Source organism: Micromesistius poutassou, assembly GCF_964030765.1.
Source record: "Micromesistius poutassou genome assembly, chromosome: 19".
NCBI classification, from domain to species: Eukaryota; Metazoa; Chordata; class Actinopteri; order Gadiformes; family Gadidae; genus Micromesistius; species Micromesistius poutassou.
Genome location: NC_140289.1, coordinates 3,839,066 through 3,860,239, shown reverse-complemented (window position 1 = coordinate 3,860,239; position 21,174 = coordinate 3,839,066). Strand labels below are relative to the sequence as shown.

The 21,174-nt window shown below is 43.9% G+C and overlaps 2 protein-coding genes across 3 annotated transcripts in view; both read right to left on the bottom strand.

The window, feature by feature from the left end:
* Positions 1 to 5,317: 5,317 nt before the first annotated feature.
* gnpat2 (glyceronephosphate O-acyltransferase 2) lies at positions 5,318 to 15,018 on the bottom strand. Its single transcript, XM_084483970.1, has 16 exons — positions 14,940 to 15,018; positions 13,641 to 13,832; positions 13,100 to 13,276; positions 11,996 to 12,125; positions 11,552 to 11,679; positions 11,119 to 11,194; positions 10,557 to 10,708; positions 10,235 to 10,365; positions 9,585 to 9,826; positions 8,217 to 8,477; positions 7,817 to 7,896; positions 7,251 to 7,391; positions 6,752 to 6,851; positions 6,428 to 6,521; positions 6,260 to 6,312; positions 5,318 to 5,958 (listed from the first exon to the last, which is right to left on the bottom strand). Exons 1-16 carry the CDS (start codon positions 14,949 to 14,951, stop codon positions 5,906 to 5,908), a joined length of 2,022 nt encoding a protein of 673 aa, XP_084340096.1. The 5' UTR covers positions 14,952 to 15,018; the 3' UTR covers positions 5,318 to 5,905.
* A 379-nt stretch (positions 15,019 to 15,397) lies between these two features.
* The window catches only part of lpin1b (lipin 1b), a 19,029-nt gene continuing 13,252 nt past the window's right edge, over positions 15,398 to 21,174 (bottom strand). For both annotated transcript variants that reach the window (XM_084484022.1, XM_084484023.1), the window contains exons 12-20: positions 21,139 to 21,174; positions 20,758 to 20,822; positions 20,108 to 20,246; positions 19,698 to 19,846; positions 19,034 to 19,120; positions 18,699 to 18,851; positions 18,155 to 18,269; positions 17,696 to 17,799; positions 15,398 to 17,599 (exon numbers count right to left, since the gene is read on the bottom strand). The exon at positions 21,139 to 21,174 is cut by the window's right edge and continues 57 nt beyond it. In XM_084484022.1, coding sequence (XP_084340148.1) covers positions 17,395 to 17,599; positions 17,696 to 17,799; positions 18,155 to 18,269; positions 18,699 to 18,851; positions 19,034 to 19,120; positions 19,698 to 19,846; positions 20,108 to 20,246; positions 20,758 to 20,822; positions 21,139 to 21,174 — 1,053 coding nt within the window. In that variant the 3' untranslated portion in view covers positions 15,398 to 17,394. The remainder of the gene's footprint in view (positions 17,600 to 17,695; positions 17,800 to 18,154; positions 18,270 to 18,698; positions 18,852 to 19,033; positions 19,121 to 19,697; positions 19,847 to 20,107; positions 20,247 to 20,757; positions 20,823 to 21,138) is intronic.

Here is a 21,174-nt window from a genome sequence, read left to right as displayed (position 1 = left end):
CAGTTGACACACAGAGGCCCTGACAGCACGGCTGCCAACCAGAGAGCCAAGCCCTGCAGGAGAACATCCGTCTCTGATGTGTGATATTCCCCACCAGCTGTCAGCTCCGTCCTTTGTCCCCCCCAGCCCAGTGGATGCCCTACACACACACACACACACACACACACACACACACACACACACACACACACACACACACACACACACACACACACACTGTAATGTAATGTGGTCGCTGACCAACCCGGTATCACGCAATTTCGTGCTCATGCGCGCGAACGTTATCTATTATCTATATCTATCGTGTCCCAGAGCACGATTGTCTTGACTTGTTTCGTGCTACACGGAACGAAATGTAAACCCATGCATTTTGATGGGGTTGTCTCCACAGTGGGATCCCATGGATGTAATTGGTAAGTAGGGTAGGCCTACTGCTGAGGTAAACTAGACCACCCCATGAATGTAGGCCCTATTTACCAAAAAAGGCGTAGGCCTACACCTGAAGTAAACTAGCTCAATAACGTCGGGTTTATGCAAACGTATACACCAAAGACCACATTATCCCTATTTTTCATTTATTTTCAACATTAGAAATAATCATCCATGGTTTTGAATGGCGAGGGTCAAACGCTGCGCGCTTGTAACGGCTTAAAACGTGGGTGTCTAAACTAGGGTGACCAGACGTCCCCGGTTTCCGGGGACAGTCCCCGTTTTCAGTAACCTGTCCCCGGCTACTGCTGGAACAGGAATTAGAACACTATGAGAATGAAAAAGTAATCGTTTTGGCTCACAGGCAGATCAGGAGCTGACGTGGAAAAAAAAATAAGAAAATGCGTTTTGGTTGGAGGATTCTGGGAAGGAGCGTTACGACCCACGGCAACGGTAAGGGGACGCGTGTCCGCGCGTGATCGATAGCACGATAGCCTTTCACCACAAGTCCGGGGGAGGGGGGAGGGGGGCGGGGCCGTGCGATCGTTGCCGCACGATTTGAAGCCACTGCAGTGGGCGTGGTTTCCTTGGGGATTTGAATATTTTCTAAACATTTAGCTTTACACTTGGCGACCCATTTAGATTTAACATTTACATTTAACATTTAAATAATTTCCACTCTAATGTAATGGCTAATTCCGCAAAGGTGTGTTGTTAATGTAGCCTATAACACTTTCACACACTGTTGTTCAAGATGTTGATAATTTATATTTATATTTAAGATTTAGATTTAGATTTAACATTTAGATTTAACATTTAACATTTAGATTTAGATTTAACATTTAGATTTAACATTTAACATTTAGATATGAATTTAAGATTTAGATTTAGATATAACATTTAGATTTAGATTTAACATTTAGATTTAACATTTAACATTTAGATATAAATGTAACATTTAGATTTAGATTTAACATTTAGATTTAGATTTAACATTTAGATTTAGATATAACATTTAGATTTAGATATAACATTTATATATCATTTTTAACATGGATTTTTTACATTTGAACATATTGTTGAAAATTACATTATAACGTGTTGTTTTACATGAATTTCTGTCTCAAATGTGAGGAAAATGCGCTAAATGTGAGGAAAGTGAGCTAAATGTTGAAAATGTATCAGCTAAAAAAATGTAACCGAATTTTTACAAACGGCACCCCATAGTTCAGTAGCCTAGTTGTAGTAGGCCTACCTGTAATGGCCTCATGGTGGGATGAGAGCGACAGCCAATTCATAATAAATCCTCACTGCTTCTCGTGCGGAGCCCTGTCCTCTCCGCCCGACAAAAGTTCCAACGGAGATTTAAAACGTGCATAAACATCCATTTTACTTAACATTTGGACACCGTTTTATCTACCTCTTGGCTGGGTGTCGCACGCTATGCACCCTATCCACTACACCCCTCCTATCTGAAATAACAATAAGGCTGGCAGACGGCAGTTGAATCTTCACTTATCTATGCTCATAAGGAAGAAATAAATACACTCTCCTCCTATACATTGGAATATAACTAAAGCGTCGATGGAGCGGTGACTCCTCGTCTGTGGCGTGGTGGAGTATAAATGAAACGAATGGTATTCTCTTCAGCCTTACGGCATATTTATTCATTAATAAGAAAAGTATATATGAAACACGACTGCCTGCCGCTCAGTCATTCGAACAACAACGTGCGCTTGAGTTGGCGCACTCATATACTTCAAGCGTAGTGACATCATCACGTTACCGTGAAACATGTAAAGTGATGACAACAGGATAATACTATTATGGACGGAGTAAGGGCGCAATCACATATAAACACTTAACAATAACTTGCATGTTATACAATCACAGAGCTATGGCTGCCTCACTTGGGATAATGGAGGTTGATAAATGATTTTGGCTAGCCTGACCCAAAGTTACATTTCACGATTGTTGGTATTAAGTTGCCAAATCAAATATTTCTGTCTATTTTTATAATTTGGCCCATTATTTTATATAATTATGTTATCCTCTTATTCATTGTGCCTTGTATGTAAATTGAGAGGTAAAAGGGTCAAGTCCCATAAGGTCACATGAGGTTGTAGCCTAAAATCAGACTGGGAAGATTATCACACGTATTTTCCATAAGGTCGCTATAAAAGCAAACAATTAATTTGTATCGTATAGGCCTGTATGGCCATATATCCGTAAGGTTGTAACACAGGCAGACTTGGAAAAAATACTAATGCACACTTAATTGCAATAATAAATTGTTATACGATGTGATGTAGGCCTATGTTTCCTTTAGCTCAGAAAGCTCAGATGTAGAAGTGATCACACTATCTATACCCGTTTTTCCATCTCGTTGACATGCCTGAATTGTAAAATAATAAAAAAGTTATTTTAGCCATAAGAATTCATACCTTAGCCTCCATTCTTACCTGTGTGTGTTGACAAAAAAGTTAAATTCCATAGCTAAAACAAATGAAACAAATAAAACAACAACAACAACAAAAAGACGGATGGGATGATCGCATTGCCAGCGGGGGTTAGATCGGTTGACGAGCGCCTCCACAAAGATGGTCCCACCGGGCGGTGCCTGAATGCGGGGGAGACACCTGCTGAGCTGCCCCCACCAGCCGCCCCTTCTCCAGCTCGGCCCAGGTAACGGCCGGCTGATTGGTCGTTACCATAGCAGCGCGTCACTCGAGCAAAGAAGGCAATGGAAACATGAAGGCAAGGTTTTATTTTGTTCAGATCACACGCAACTCCTGTCAAAAACAAGGGTTAAATAAATAGTTGTTTGACAAAACAAAATAAACCGCATGGCCTAACATGCACTGCAACTTTAGATTGGAAAGTTTAAATAAAAAGTAAATTTTGAATAGGCCTATTCAAACATGCACAATGTATGTTTAATTGTTTGGCCTTATGTATTAAAAATGTATTAGAAGATCGTGGCTGTATTCACACCTGTAAATCTCAGAAACGAACCCTACAAACTACCTCTAGGCCTACACACTACACTCAACATCACGACTCTGTCACGCGCTCCACCTCAGTTGTAGCCGAGCGCCCTTAATGCGCAGGTGACACCCAGTAGGTAACTTACACCTTTAACATTCACGATTAGGCTAGGCTTCTGTCCCGACGACACCTACAGAGAAAGCTATACGAGCAGGCGTCTTCATGTTTAGATATTAGTAGCAAGCAGACAGAAAGCGTGACCAGCCAGACATAGGCCTACCTTGGGAATTACATTTTATTTGTATTTATTTTATATTTACTTTTTTCGTTTCCGAGAGGACTTCATGGATTGGTGGACTTCATTGGCTGCGAGTATTGCCTTGCTCTGGCTTCTGTGTTTTATAGACGGTAAGAGACAATGGTTAGCAGAGATTTGGAACCTTCCTCCGTCAATGGAAGCGTGTGGCAGTGGTCTTCCGCCCTACTGCGGTATGAAACAGCTTTCATAGTCACTTAGCAATTCATCGCTCAATTGGTAGCTTAACAATTTAAATCTGTCCGCCGCATCACGCGCAGATAGGGATTTAAAAAAAGGGAACACATACAGGTCAGTTCGCTATTTAGACCCTATACTATTTCCTAAAGTGTTTAGAATGTGCATTTTTTTGAAGATACGTCAACTAATGACCTGAATTTATCCTAAGGGTTTATGGCTAAATTATAAAGGAAAACAATTGAAAGAAATTACATTTTTACACAATCGCACGTCTCCCAAATTGATTTTGACGCACATGGAACTATTCACGCGCGCGCGCGCGCACACACACACACACACACACACACACACACACACACACACACACACACACACACACACACACACACACACACACACACACACACACACACACTCAAACGTTGAGCAAACGTACTTGATTTGGCAACTAAGTAGGCCTACCCAAAAATAATTTTTGCAATGTTTGGGTGAATTTGGGTTCCCGCCGAGCAATATTCTTGCATCTCCCTGCCCTTTTGGCGCTTCATGTGCTATGTGAAACATAAGAGTGTAGCCCATACGGCGAAACTAACTTTAATCCAGTGGCAGACGCTGTTTGTGTTAATCAGACTTGACTCTCTGACCTCGATGCCCTTTTTATCTCCAGGCCATGCGGTGCTCGAGCTGCGGTTGCTCTTCCACGCGCTCACCAAGGCGGCATGCCACCTCTACTTGGCGCTCCTCCCGCTGCGCCGCGCCGCGAGCCACTTCGCCGACTGCGCCAGATACTTCGTCAACCACGCCCAGCAGCCCCCTCCCTCGTCGGCCCAAGGGTACCCGCAGCAGCACAGCCACCACCAGCCCCCCGCGCGGAAGGGCACACTCCACTTCATAGAGGCGATGTGCGTGGTGTGCGAAACGGTGCCCAATTTGATGTGCGCAACGCTCAGCGTAGGTGCGGCACTCTGCCACGCCATGCAGGGGGGCTTTTATGTGCTGGCCGCGACGCTACGCACCATTCAGGCGAATCTGTTCTCGCAGATGAACGGCGAGAAGGACAGGTGGGACAAAGAGCGTCACCGCGCGAAAGAGTCCGAGAAAAAGATGAATTCCAAAGTGCTGGAGTACATCTCGGTGTTCTGCCAAGACCCCGTCACTGCTCTGCGCATCAAAGTGGACGTGCCACCGGTCTATAGATAACAGAATGGGGAATACGTATAATATAATGCTTTCTATTGGATACTGGCATTAAAGGGCCCTTCGTGTATCTGCTTAAAGGGTTATTTATGCTGAAAGGTTGTTATAGTTGTTAATTGAAAGGAATACGACTTTTATAACCTGGGATGAAACACAAAATGATTGAAAAACATTGGTTGTACAACACAGTGTGTGAAGTGTATAGACCAGCAATTAAGGTGCTTTTAATTTTATTACATCCTTTATTACATGACATACAGAAATCAAAAATAAATATCTCAAACAAAGATTTATATTCAGATACGACAATGTGTTATATATGCAACAAAGTTTGTATCCTCTGGACTACTAGATTATGTCACATAATTGCACAAATCAATTGTTAGATTCAATTACAGCAGTCCTTCTTGATTTTTGAAAGCATAAAAACTGAAAGGGATTTGGTCAAGTTGCCTATGAATGACACACATGAGTTGATACACATAAAAAGGGAAAAAGGGCAAAAAGGGAATACCAAAATCTTAACAAGGTCAGGGCGATCATTTAAAAAAAGAGGTATTGCTCCAAGAACGGGTTTTTTCACTTAAAAAGTTGCAGTGTCCAATTTAATGAGTTCCACAACATCTCAGGGACAGGAAGTGAGGGGAGGTGACCAAATATGGAGCACAGCTAGGTATTACAGTAGGCACTTTGTCTGAGGGCTGGAGAGACAGAAGAGGAGGAGGGGGTGGTGGGGATGGATGACTGATATTGCAGATGGATCCCTCTTTTGTGAACGAGGAAAAGTATGGTTGTCTAAAGCCTGGAGTCGGGAGCTGACAAGACACTCTGAAGTGGGATTTTACCACCTAGTGAAGGAAGCAACAGAGGGCAAATGAAAATGCTTCAATGATGCGTTCAAACATGGAACTTCAAAATGTTCAAACACATGCTTCAAAATGTGTACTTCTTGACTGTAAAGTTATTCTAACATGACCATGGTCAGAAATAGTCATGTTAGAATAACTTTACAGTCAAGAAGTACACATTTTATTATCAAGGTAAACATTGACGATTTTATTTTCGAAAAGTAAAACCACACAATACAAACACAAAGTGATTCCAGTGATGGCCGACGGTTGAACAATGCGGAAACTATCGCTTACGTACACAGCATGTCTGCGATTCTCTGTACGGACGATTTCTTAACGCTGTACTCAGCCCTGAAACAGGAGAACATCAGATAAACAGACAGACAGTAGGGTTCTCCCTGCCCCACACCAGAGGAGCTTAGGGCCCAAACAGCTTTGCCCTGCAGGTGCTAAGCTCATCACTCACGTCCTTAACTTTGTCACCGCCTCCAGCCGGAGCAGAGACGACAAAGCGTTTATTTGCGTGTCGGAGGAAAGGGATTCATAGGTCTGAAGCTCACCTGTGGAGGGTGGGTGGGGGGGGGGTAATAAAGAGGATATACTGTGTGAAGGGGATTCTCAACTAGCAGAGGGAAATCTATTTCTACATAAGAGTAGTGTCCTAAAGTGTCACTTGTAATTTAGTTTAAAATAAAAGGTGGGAGATTTTCTTTGAAATCTCTCTAATATTTCCAGTTTCCACACAGATCATTGGAATATTCCCTTTGAAACTTTATTCATTGTATTTTACCTGAGAGGATGAGCCTGGTGGCTAGCTTTCGTACAGAGGTTACAAACTGTTTATCTGAGAACGTGTTGACTCCCGCTGCACACAGATGACTGAACACAACCTAAATAGCAACAAAAACACAAATAAAACATTGTCACGTGTTATGTTAATAAAATAAAAAATTAAATACTATTTTGACGTTATCAATACAAAATATATTGGTCTTATGTAAGGGATAATGTACAGCGACCCGATCTTCACCAATAATGACGGCTATGTACTAAATAAATCAATAATTGGACACAAAATATAACAAAAACAATTATTTTCTAGATTTAAAAAAGATTTCTGCTTAAAAAAATAATTAAAATAATGATCAATTAGACTGGTTGGAACTGCGTCCATAGCAATGGTCTGTTATTCATAGCAGCGTTCTGCTATTCAGGAATAACAGACGGTAGAAGGCCGTCATTGACCCATCAGTGAGCCAATCAATGGGTACTATATGCCGGCATGTGACCTGATAGGAGTCCACGAAGGGTTGTAGAAGTGCCTTCAGGAAGGTCATGGTCTCTTGCCCAGCGTCAGTCACGGATATTTCCTCTTGGCAGCACTGGATGGCTCCGGCTTTCCCCAGCAGGGAGCACGCCTCCTCAAAGTCCTGATAAACACGTGATCGGTGCACGTTTATCTCCCAGCTGGCTACCGAAGGTAGTACAACGGAATACATTGACCACTAGTAAAGAGTCTATGACCGGATAGGTCAGCCATTGACCGGACAGGTCAAAAGGCACTGCAATATTTCAAAGATATGGACTCTTGGCTCTTAGCGACTTACACAGTACGTAATAACATGAATTCAAATACATGATTCGAAATTCCAAATGCTTTATTGGTGCTAGCATTTCTTTAACAAAATTACGATACCAAATGAGGAACTATAATAATAATATAAAAAAAACATGGTGTTAAAAAAGAAAAATATGAAAACATAATTAAATCGTGAATCATGTTAGTTATCAATAACAGCAACCCATGCCAATTCTAAATCAGATGGTTTAATAGAAACTCTTGCTCAGGCGTTACCTGAGAGGACTGGTCGGGGATGAACACGATCTCCACTGAGAAGACTTCCAGGAGGAAGACGAAGAAGGCCTGGAGCTCTCCTGGAGACCGAAAGGGGATCATTTGAGCGTGCGTGTTTTTTCATAACCCTAAAACATGAACCAGGTTTGTACCACAGTGTTGTACAGTGTGCGTGTGTAGTCCATCTGTCTGGGTTAATGTGTGTAGTCCATCTGTCCATCTGTGTGTGTGTGTGTGTGTGTGTGTGTGTGTGTGTGTGTGTGTGTGTGTGTGTGTGTGTGTGTGTGTGTGTGTGTGTGTGTGTGTGTGTGCGCGCGCACACAAGTGCATTTCCTGTAGAGGTCGACACAGCATTGTGTGTGAGTGCCGACGTTCCGTGTGTGTAGATCTCTACACTTACGTCTCTGCCGACTCCCCGTGACGTGCATGGCAACCGCTAGCATGGCTGGCCGTGCAAACACATGCAGCGCCTGGTTCCTATAGGACGCCATCATGAGCACCGCCACCGCTCTCCAGGCCACGCCCTCCTCTGCACTGATTGGCTGTCTCCCCGCAAAGCCCTCCTCCTCCACCAGGAAGACCTGAGCCCCTCTACGTTGAACCACCGAGTGATGGAGAGACATGTTGGATGACATTACCTCGTCCGACTCCCTGGTCCCCCCTAGAGAGAGCAAGTATCGGGTTCTCAGAAATATGTGGGTGTGCATGTGTGTCTGAAATGTAAAGAGTTAGTGTAGTCGTCATTACATCTAGTTTGTGAGTGCTCCTAAATGTATAATTGTGTATGTGTTTGTGTGTGTATATATGAGTCTGTGTGTGTGTGTGTGTGTGTGTGTGTGTGTGTGTGTGTGTGTGTGTGTGTGTGTGTGTGTGTGTGTGCTCACACCTGACGGTGAGACAGTTCAGTCAGGTCCCTTCAGGGTAATGGACTTAGGGTGTTTTAATCCCTAGGGAGGCCTCCTAAGTGAATCTGAATGCTTGTGCCAACTTGCATTCATCTAATCTGTCTGATCTTCAGAGCAGACCCCAGTCAAAAAGCATTTACTGTACTGCAGTGAGATGCTGGCAGATGCCACTGAAGGAGGACACGTCTTTAACTCTTGCCTTGCCTTGTGCAATGCAATGCATTGTCCTTTGCAATGCAAGGTTGTTGGTTCAGTAACCCCCTATTTGCCCACTAGTGGACAAATAGGGGGTTACTGAAGCATGCCTTGGTTTAAATGACCATGCGTGACTGAAGTTATAGGATAGCTTTGCACTTTAGCTTACTCCAATGGGTTTGTAATGAAGGACTAATGTGTATGTATGGAGTAAAAAATACAATTCTAAATATATCATTCCTGTGTGTTATAATACTAAAACTGTAATATTGTAAAAGACAATAGTGAAATTATATTATAAGAAATTATATAAATTAGATAATTCCCTTTTCAACGGTGGGTGGGGTTAAAAAGTCTAAATGAAGTTCATATTTGAGTGGTAATATTTGCTAAATTACTTTATTACTGACCCCTAACCCTTTATTACTTCACCAGAAGAGATATCTCTGCTGTCTCCATTGGGGGCTGTCCCTCGTACATCTGAATACCATTGGCCAAACAATGACTCTGGCCGGATCTGATTGGGTGGCATTTAACAGGACAAAGCCCAGGGCATTAGCATGGACAAAAATGCATCTGCGTAACCTAACCCCAACCCTAACCTCCACTCTATTCACCCATCCATCCATCCCTGTCACCTGTGCACCAACATTCATCCACCCACCCACCAGGCCAGTTGAGGAGAGCTCCAAAGGCCAACGCATGCCCCCGGAGCCAGAGAGTCCTTTGGGTGAGGGTTCCCCAGGGCAGGCCCTCCTGCACCAGGGTGGAGACGGGGCTCTGGAGCAGCACGCAGGCCATGAGGGACCAAGGGCTGAGGACCGAGCCCTGCTCCTGGAACCGGACCACACGACGCGCCAGCAGGCTGACGCAGGCCTGCATGTCCTCGCTGGGCCTCTGGGGTAGGTCTCTGGAGGGGGTCCGGGGGGTTGGTTGCCACGGGAGAGCAGAAGAGGATGCAAATGAGACGGAAAACGTAGGGCGGCAAATAAGTGTGACGGAAAGCTCCATTAAGGATCTATCATCAAATCGACAGAGTGGAGTTTGATGAAAAATCAAAAATGGATTGAAATAAATGACACTGTATTTCTTTCATATTTAGCAGATTCATCTGAACTCAGTTTAACAGACGAAGGGGAATAATAGTTTGCTCATGGATACCATCACTACAGTCATTGGGAATCAAACCCAGAAGATCTTTTTTTTTCTTTTGTTTTCTTGATGACATTGAAGTGGTAAACCTAAAGTCATATTTGGGGAACCACTGTCCTAAGTAACACACACGTGGAGCTATGTAGTAGCGTGTGGCGTTTCGTACCGTGGTACACGGGTGTAGTGGTTGCGGTTGATCTTGCCCTCACACATCTCTCTCACGGACAGAGCCTGGCCGATATTCACGTGCATGCTGCCGTAGTTCTCCCAAAGGATACTGCTAGCCTTCAGAAGACCCTGTAGAACCCAGAAAGGATATATGATCACAGCTATATTGTCATACATACGGAAACAATAGCAGATAAACGATAGTATTAACATGGACAGTTATTGATATTTTTTTAACAGAATTAAGTTCAGAGCTAGCCAATAAGACATGTTTTACTATAGGGGTCTGTCTGTCTGTCTGTCTGTGTGTGAGAGGGTACCCTGGTGGTCTCCTTGGGCTTGGGTACCCCCAGTAGCTCGTGGGCCAGCAGGGATTCCTCCACAACGCGGTCGTAGCTGATGCTGATGGGCACCAGCGTGATGTCATACACTTCTCCTTTAAAGAAGGGCTCCAGCACCATGTGCATCATACCTAGCCACACACACACACACACACGCACACGCACACACACGCACGCTTTTATCCAAAGCTATTTTGCTATCATTAATGAGTAGGTAGGATTTAATACATCTTGCTCAAGGAGGCCTACCATAAGCCCAAAGCACAAGGAGCGGAGCTACATATAGGTCTATTTTGAACGTGGAATTTAAAAAAAACATCATTTGGCTTCAGTCCCCACATGGCTGTGTGCTTTGGGCTGACGACATTGCAGATTGACCCAGGAACCTTTGAGCGTGAGGACTCCCTTACCCCACCCTAAACCCCAGGGACTATCCTGGAGACAAAGGCACACACACATATAGCACACTTTCAACAGCCTGCATTATCATGGAAAAGGGGCTCAAGGGGCTTGAGGAGAAGGGGGGGGGGTCTTCACTCACCCAGCTTGGGTGGCAGGGCCTTTAGTGTGCGACTGCGCAGTCCCTCCACATAGAACTCCAACGGAGCGTAGCCTCGCTGCACAGCAACGCGTCGGGTCAGTCACACATGAAGGAGCAGGTGGATATAGGGGGTTAACCTGAGCAGTAACAGTGAGCAGTCATTCTCAGAGAATTCTAGAATTCAAAATTGTGTGTTGTTCCTAATGTTCTTAATCCATTTGGATCACTTAGATGGGTAGATTTTTTTTTCCCCGAAATTAGGGCAAAACAGCAGAACCGATCGTAAAAATTCACGCATAGAAAATATAATGAAAATGTGAAATCGAAGATACTAAAATTAAAGATCTGTAAATAGGTAAAAGAACATTGCTGTTATTCATGCACAAGACACAGAGATCATCAAAGAAGGTGTGAGATAAGGCTGCGGTCTTACCCGTACGATGGTTTTGACATACTCTGAGAGAACCGCCCAATACAACTTGTCTGCACCAATGCCGCGGCGGATGAAGAACGCTCCGCAACGTCTAAAGATCTCACCTACCAACTTCATTTTCGAAAGGACTAGAATAAGAGAGAGAGAGAGAGAGAGAGACAGAGAGAGAGAGAAAGAGAGAGATAAACATGTGACTGTGTCTGAACACCAAGACATGTGTGTAACACATGTCTGCACTGTGTCAATTTTCTTCTGCCACAATTAACTCCATTAAAGAATATCTGACCTGCAGCTATATCTGAAGTCAATTCAATTGTATTTGAATCACCCTGAATCCCAATAAAAGCCTCAAAGGGCTTAGATTATATTTATTTATTATATTAAATTTTTTGTATTACGCTACATTGGAAGCTACAACGCTTTCACATTGAAATAGATACTTGCGAGTTCCAGCTGCGATCACCGGGATGGGCAGGTCGTAGGTGAATGACAGGAAGGAGATGATGAGGAAGTCCACGTAGCTCCGATGGCTGGGCATCAGGATGACCGGGTACCCCTGGGCGGTCGGTTGGAGCTGGAGGGGTGCAACAGTTCACACGGCCATTAGAATTAAGCAATAGACCACGACAGGCTGTGGTATACAATAGGCAATATGCGCATTGGGACGGACAACGGCCCTTAACTGTGGTATAATGACCCTATACCACAGCCTGAAGTGATCTATTGCTTTTATAAAACGGTTACGTAAGTATGGTGAAATGAAAGTCATAGACAACCTCAATTTCGAAAAAGCGAGAAAGTCGGAAAAGCATTTTTTTTAACGAATACAAAAAAGTAGTCCCTCCTGGCTGCCTGCAAAGTGTACGGCGGTTGCTATGCAACACACTGTAGCGTCCTTCAGAGAGAAGGCTAGAGACGGTAGCTCGGTTCGCCGGCAATTTAGCCTACTATCGAGTTCACTCGCCGTGTGCCTATTGCTTTACAACATTTCCACCCTCTCCAGCAATCAACATGTTTTTAGGCTTCAGTGAACTATGCTATTGCTTTTATATATAAATAAACAACAGTTCAAGTTAGGCGCGGAGTGATACTGAACTCTGTAAACTGAACGGGCGTCATAGCTGTGTGTATACGTTCAATATACAACAGTTGGGAACCAATCAGATCGCTTGATTTAAGTCACCCGTTTTATAACACACAACAACATACATGTGTTCAGTGTACTTGGTTACCCTTGGTAACCCTTGGTAACGCTTGGTGATCTGTTTAAAGTTATGACACACATCTGTTCTAAATAAAAGTAGTATTTTTTGTGTTTATTATACATTAAAAAGGAGCAGGCTGGGGTTTAGAGGCATCTCGCTCAAGGACGCCTGTGGACATTGGGGTTTGAACCATGACCTTTGACAAACCCCCTCGCTGTTCATGTTAACGGGGGGATTGCTTGTTAGCTACCGAGTTTTTATTGTCAAACCCTAATGTTGGAAATAAGGGTCTCACAGCAAACACGACAGGCGTGAACAGCAAGTATAAGTGGACCCCCCTGACCCTGTGGAGTCCGTCCATGTTGACGTTGACGCTGGTGAAGAGTCTCTTCATGGCCTTGTTAAAGATGTAGCCCAGCAGCCGGATGGAGCTCATCTGCAGGTTCTGGGACATCTCGCCCAGGATGACCCCCACCTGCTCCTCCACCGCCTCCACCGAGGACCCTGTCTCCACGGCGACCTACACAAGAACGGGGGAGGGGCTGTCTCTTTACTCTTTGTATGCTGAGGCAATACACCAATCACATAAATGTCACTCAGTGTGAATGATCTGAGTAGAGATTTCTCGCTTATGTTCTTAACTGTATTTCTTTGATTAAATTGGGTCATAGGATAAGCCTACAACATTTTTCATGATGTAAACAACAAAACGGGTGTTTTCTTTCACGAAAAGTGTTCAACAAAAAAGTATAATTATCATCCTAATCCTAATTCAGAGATAAAATCACACACACACACACACACACACACACACACACACACACACACACACACACACACACACACACACACACACACACACACACACACACACACACACACACCTCCTTGGTGATGTATCGCAGGTGCTGGGACGTGCGTACGGCGGTGGTGACTTCAGCTGCGCTACAGGGCGGGGCTCCCGTGTCGGGCGTGGTGGGCTGGAAGGTCCTGAGGGCGTGGCCGAGGTCCCAGCTTCGCCTGAGGTCCTCCAGTATGTCAGAAAACTCCTCCTCATCATTGACGGAGTCTTTTTGCTGAGGGAAGGGTATATATGTGTAGGCTTATGAGATGTCTGATCTTGCTTTCTTGTTGTTTGTTTTAATACACAGCAACAGAGATGACTATTTACTACAGGCCTACTACACGTGAACACTCCAAAAATAAACAAGATAACACTTTTTGCCGGGAATTATTTGTTTTTGTTAGCGGTTTATTTGTTTTTATTAGCGTGACGAGACGACCGTTTTGCGATGAAAACAATATCCCGAGTTTGAGATCTCAATCATGGAATATTGCCCAATATCCCGAGCTAGCGAACCAATCAAATTGCGCCATCTTAGGAGGTTCACGTGCAGCATACTAAACTATTTTATTGTATACAATTATAGATATATACGTGTACGCTACCGTCCTTAATGTTTATATATATATTTATTGTTGTGAGTCTGCCCATAGTCTAATTAGGGGAGGTAACATCGTGCGTTTTAATCTCGCAAAGCCAAGGAGTGCCAGGAAAGCGATGATCCAAATAGGCGCTATTGGCGAGAGACAGGGCGGGACTTTCAGTCACATGGGTTTAGCACGTACCGGCAAGAGGCGAGAGAGAGGGAGGGACTTTATACAGTGTAATATTGTTACCGTTAAATGTTTTGAATATTTTTTTTTTCAAACTTAATTTGAACAACTCCGTATTTATTCTAATTTTTCATTTTTCTTCTTGTTGTATTCTTATTCGTCTCGCTCCGGAGACTGTTAACCGATATACATAGATCATAGGAAGGAAGTAACCGGAAATGCGTTGCGGTGAGCAGGATAACGCTCAAGTCCGGATCCTCTCTCTAGTCCAAGGTGGGAAGGTGACTGCTAGTGCACCGCTCTGGGCGACTGGCTTTGTTTACCCTTAGCTCTTTGGACTGTAGATAGAAGATAAGGACAAATAAACTGTTTTCTTTATCTCAGTTAAGTAAACTTTGACCGAGGGGATCACCCCATGTATGATGCACTCTTATTCGTGGTTAGCGGCGTTTATCGTTTCGATTAACAGCAGTAAATACTGACCAAACAATGAGGCAACAAAAAAACAAGCCCATACTACAAGTATTTTATATCCGCGAATTTACATTATATAAAAGCGTTCTTACCGGGGTCGACATGATGTAGTTCCGTCGTAGCAGCTGCTTCAGTCTGCCCGCATTGTACTTTAAAGTGAAGCTTGCAGCCTGACACCCTAGGGTGCTATAAAAGGCGATACAATATACGGGGCCAATAGAAAGGCTTTATTTTAGGAACTCCTCCGGGAGTGCAGGATACAGGAACGGCGGTCCGCCTTATTGTCAAGTGGACTACTAGGAAAAGTCAAATTCATAAATTTCGCAGATAACTCATAACTTTCATTGTGGAGCTGTAATGTTCAAAATTAAATTAGATGGGAAAGGTGAGGCTGGAGACTTCTAAAAAGAAGTCATAAATCCTACTGCAAGTTTCATGAGGTCTGAATTCGAATGTGAAACCCTAAAAACAAATATATTCCCCTATTTTTGAAACATAATTGACAGATGTGTGTTGGAAGTTGAAGATCACAGGAGACTGGACTAATCAACACAGAACACATGTGTTTATTATTGACAGGGAATTAATCCAAGGCAAGTTCATTGATTGAGATAACAATGTTTTAACAGTGAATTGGTCAAAAAAACAATGTTCTGCAGAGAAATAACTTGAGTGAATAGTGATGAGTCAAGACAGCCACCTGGCCTCTTTCATAGAAAGAATTAGGCTTATTATGACTATATCACCACACAGTCCTCCTACAATACTTATGTGATATTCAGTGACACATTCATAAATAAATGAGAACACATATAGTTAAATAAACCACAAGGCAATTCACAGTGACAGTTACTGAATTTCCCTGTTCATGTGCTTCATATTTCAGCTGCAAAAGAAAAGTTATTTTCAATTGTTCTCATTTCTCTTTACTCATTTCTGCAGGGCTTTGGTAATAAAATACATCTTTGTTTTGAAGCTCTTAACATCAAATTGCATCCAATGCATTTGATTTGGCCAACCAGAAAGGACATATCTCTGACCTGAATGTGTGAAAGAAATCGACTATCAGGTCATGTTCTGCTCACACCTGCCAACAGTGAAAGACTCTACTAACACAAGGTACACACTGGATTAATACAGTGCTTGGCAGGAGATTGGATACATGCAGAGAGACGTGATACACACACACACACACACACACACACACACACACTCACAAACATATTCACACACACACATGCGTGCACAAACAGATACAGACACACCCCCCCCACACACACACACACACTCACAAACATATTGACACACACACTTTGTTGTTGAAATATATGGCACATATACAGTATGAACAGAGATGGAGGAGCTTCTATGATTGACATGATGAGGGGTTGTCAAGTTTGAACAACAGTTTAACAGTTGAACTGAAAGGACAATATAAAAAGCAGACATAATTGACACAAACGAAAACACATGCCTGCATACAAAATGATGTGACGGACCTTGGGTATAAAAATACAACAAAAACTATGAATGGATGTCTAACATATGTCTAAAATATCATGTCATCTCGGTGTCACACACACACACACACACAAACTAACACGCACACACACAAACACACACACTTAGAAGCTTCCACTCGTAACCTGAATCCTTAAAGGTTCATTCAGCAAGTGGTAAGTTAAGGCTTTTTCTCTTTCTAAGAATATGTTGTTCACACATTTGTCGAAGCCAAATCTAATACACAACCGAGTACACCTTCCTCCACATGCATTGTGCTTTATAATATACCATCTGAACGCTAGACTTTAAAGATACAGCAAAATATTATATTAACTCAACGCATGTTTGTTTCACACACAGTGACATGCACATTTGCATTCAGTGTTCAACAAGAATATCAAAAAAAATATATGTGAAAAATATAGGAACAAAATTAGTTTAAATAACTTTAAATAACTACTTTTCTAATAAAAATACCAACTGCAATGTATGTCCTATGGGTTGTTGAATATTGCCATATTTCTCAATATTTACCACTGTTTAAGACAGCATGAACCAAAAAACATCGATAGATTAGAAAGTTTTTTTAAAACTACATAAACTCAAAAAACAAATAAATAAAATATGACATGTTATAAGCTGCCGAGTATGTTTAAAATGTTCTTCTATCTATCTATACATCTATATATATATATTTATATGTTTATATGTTCATTCATACATAATTTCACACAGCCACAGATGGCATCCCTTAAAGAAAGTGCAGTTTTACTGAACATTGTTCATTTTAAGACTAAAGGCAAAAAGAGCCGCACTCAGCAACTGCTCCTCACTGAAATCTCTCAAAATATCAAATCACAGGTCTGTCATAAACAACACACACACACACACACACACACACACACACACACACACACACACACACACACACACACACACACACACACACACACACACACACACACACACACACACACACACACACACACACACACACACACACACACACACACACACACACACACACACACACACACACACACACTAAACGCTGCCGACCGCCTGTCCGTTGCAGTCGTCGGTGGCGATAGCCGTCTCCGGAGCTGTAGTTTCCTGACTGTCCACCAGAGGGAGTTGCTCCCTCCAGTAGGTAAATTGGCTAAAGGTATCCGCGCAGGGAAAGGCAGAAGAACTGGCTCTCATGAGCAAAGGAAATACGTGGTCCACCACTTCCCCCAGACGCACATATCTGCAGAGACAGAAACAATGATAGCAAAATTATTCTCGACATTTGTATGGTTACGTTACAAACGTTTGCCCGGAGAGGTGGGGGGCTGTGACTTACGATGAGATGTTGGTCTTGGCGTGTTCCTGCACCAGCTCTCCTTTGGGGTTGACGGTGAAGATCCGGTTCAGGGGAACGCCCACCTCCTTATAGGAGAACACATCCTACACAGAGACACGGGACAGCAAGGGTGTTACTGGAGTGTTACACCGTAGGCATTTTTGACGCGAAATACAAGATGAACCTTAAAATATGACTAGGGCAATTATGCTATCAGGCTGACGATATGTAGATGTAAGACGTGAATGATGTCACACCTCTCTCACGTCTCTAAATAAACACGGACCGATCAATCTAATTATTTAAGTTTAATAACAGTCAAGATCTTTTTAAAGACAGTAACCAGAGGCTCTTGCAGTGGGCCTATGGGTTTTCTCTTAAAAAAAAAATGACTGGAGGACACAGGATTCATTTTAAACTATGAGCGTTCAGATGTGATTCAGTAGGAGGAATGTGCACCGTGGGTCGGTTTCCAAAGGCTGCATAGAAGGGCTCTTTGTTGGGGAAGAAGAGGTTCCTGATGTCGGTCAGACACTCCACCTTGAACCTCTCTGGTTTCTTCTCAATCACCTCCCTGCAAGCCACACCCACACAGACGGTAAACAGACGGCAGAGCCCTGCAGCGAATGTCTTCAATGTTCACCTTGTAAGGCAACAAGCAGCTCATCTGGAGCTCTGCCACACAGACAATAACACACGTCAAGAGACTATTATGATTGATTCAGAATGAATTGTTTTTTATCAATATTGCATATATATATATACAAATGAAGTGTGTGTGCATGTGTTGATGTGCGTGTGCACATATGCACGTGTGTAATCTTGCGTGTATGTGTGTGTTTGCATGTTTGTCCTTGTGTGCATGTGCATGCATGTGTGTGTGTGTGTGTGTGTGTGTGTGTGTGTGTGTGTGTGTGTGTGTGTGTGTGTGTGTGTGTGTCCGTGCATGTGTATGCAGGTGTCTGTGTGTGTGTGTGTGTGTGTGTGTGTGTGTGTGTGTCACCTGTGCAAGGCAGAGAAGAGGCTGCTGGGGCTGAGCAGCACGGGGCCCGTGGGCAGCATGGTCCCCCTCTCGTTCACCCAGTGGAGGTAACCCCGGGTCATGTCCGCCATGCCGATGGCCCGCGCAGAACAGTACAGGAACTTATAGCCGTTCCTGAGAGAGAGAGAGAGAGAGAGAGAGAGAGAGAGAGAGAGAGAGAGAGAGAGATTAGTCGGAGAGAGAGGGAGAGACAGGACAGATAAACAGAGGGGCAGAGAGAGAGACAAGATAGATACATAGAGGGAGAGAGCGAGAGAGGCAAGACATGTTTGGGACAGTACTGAAATAGTGCTTACTGGCTGACTTTGTGGTAGAGCTGGGCAATGCCCTGGTGGGTCCAGTCTTTCCCAAGGGTGGGCAGGATATGGCCCAGAGTGTCTGACCTGCAAGCAGACACACACACACACACACACACACACACACACACACACACACACACACACACACACACAGACAGGCAAACACACACACACACACACACACACATTTCTGTTAGCTTTTGTGAGGACGTGGTTTGATTTGGCAACACAGATGTTGTTAAGTCAACACAGAGGTACCAATGCAGCTGCAAACACACACACATTTACATTACATTTTACATTTAGCAGATGTTTTTTATCTAAAAGGACTTACGACCATTCATACACACAGTTGCACACACATTCAGCGGAGTCAACCACGCAAGGCAACAGCCAGCTTGTCAGGAGCATTTAGGGTGAGGTGCCTTGCTCAAGGACACCTCAACACTCAGCTAGGAGAATCGATCTAGCGACTTTCCGGTTACCCGGTCAACCTGCCCTACCTCCTGAACTAAGCCGACCCACCACTTGCACATACACACACACACACACACACACACACACACACACACACGCGCACACACGTACGCACACACACAAACAGAATGTGTGACCTAATATAACCTGAAGGACAACAATAAATGACCATATCGGTGTGTACCTTGTGATGGTGCCGTCGATGTCTGAGATGACAATCTTGTCGTCCCAGTTCCACAGGTAGATGGTGCCCTGGCAGCGGCAGGTGCCCTGGTACTGCGTGGTCACGCTGAACACCACGTCGTTGCGTCCGTCCTGCAGCTGCAGCGACAGCTGGGGGGAGAGAGAGCGAGAGAGAGAGAGAGAGAGAGAGAGAGAGAGAGAGAGAGAGAGAGAGAGATGGAGAGACAAGTGAGATAAATACAGCCGGAGAGAGGAAGGAAACAAGATGCATGTATGTGTGTCCATGTGCGCCACGTGTGTTTGTGTGTGTGTGTGTGTGTGTGTGTGTGTGTGTGTGTGTGTGTGTGTGTGTGTGTGTGTGTGTGTGTGTGAGCACGAGTCCACAGTAGGCAACTTCAGCAGGCCTCTCACCAGCTGCTCTGAGGTGAGGCGGAGCGTCTTCTTGTACGACACGCCCCCCGGCGAGAGCACAGCTTCTGATTGGACGGCAGCGGGGCCCTCTGTGTCCAGCATGTGGTCATCGTCACTGGAGGACGACTCCTCTTTATGTCTGGGAACACACAAGGTCCACGTTAAGTAGTCTGGGATCCAGCGGTCCTACTGTGATAGCAGCAATACTGGAGAGAGACAGCACGGACACTAGACAGGAAACCAGCAACTGCAAGGGGCGGAGCTACACCTCGTTTCCTGTTTCGCAAGAACTAATCTGCGCGAGTGTATTTCAAGTGTATTTAATTTTATTTTAACTGTATGAAACCTCTGCGCACAGTTTACTACTGCTGGCCGAGTTTGTGTTCGCCCATTACACCCTGAAAGATCCCCGCCTGAAGCAACATGATAGGTCAAAACAAATATGAAGTGAAAGAATGTAAAACGCCCGGTTCGACCAGATTTCTGCCATCAGACCTTAGGTTATTTTAGATTGTGAGACTAACAGTAAGGGAAAGGTTGTATTAGATACTCATTCACTCATAGTCTGGTATTATGGCTGCATTTGAAAATCACACATATTTCATTTTGATAAATGATGTACACAATGTTTCAGTTGTATCGCTGCCTACCTGTTCATCCCTTCCATGTTTTCCGACTGCTCCTCTGAAGCACCTCCGTGCTCAGAGTTGGACTCCTACAGAGAGACCACACGACGTCATGGATCATTGGATCCACATGTTGATCCACCGCATTACACCAGTTAAAGCTGCGCATGATCAATGTGATAGGCCCCAGGCAACATTTTTATTACGGCGATATCAACCGCAACATAATTGCATTTTCCACAAGTCTACCATCCAGCACACTATCGACCAATCAGAGCGACCCTCCCATTAGGTGTTAATGTAATTGCCCAATAAGAGCAGCCCTCTCAATAAGTGCTGCATGTTGATTGGCGCTTCATAATGTGAAATTACTTTAACCCGGTATAGCATAAAGACAGTGCGTACTGATTTACTGCTGCTGGTCCTTCCTCTCCAGGAGAA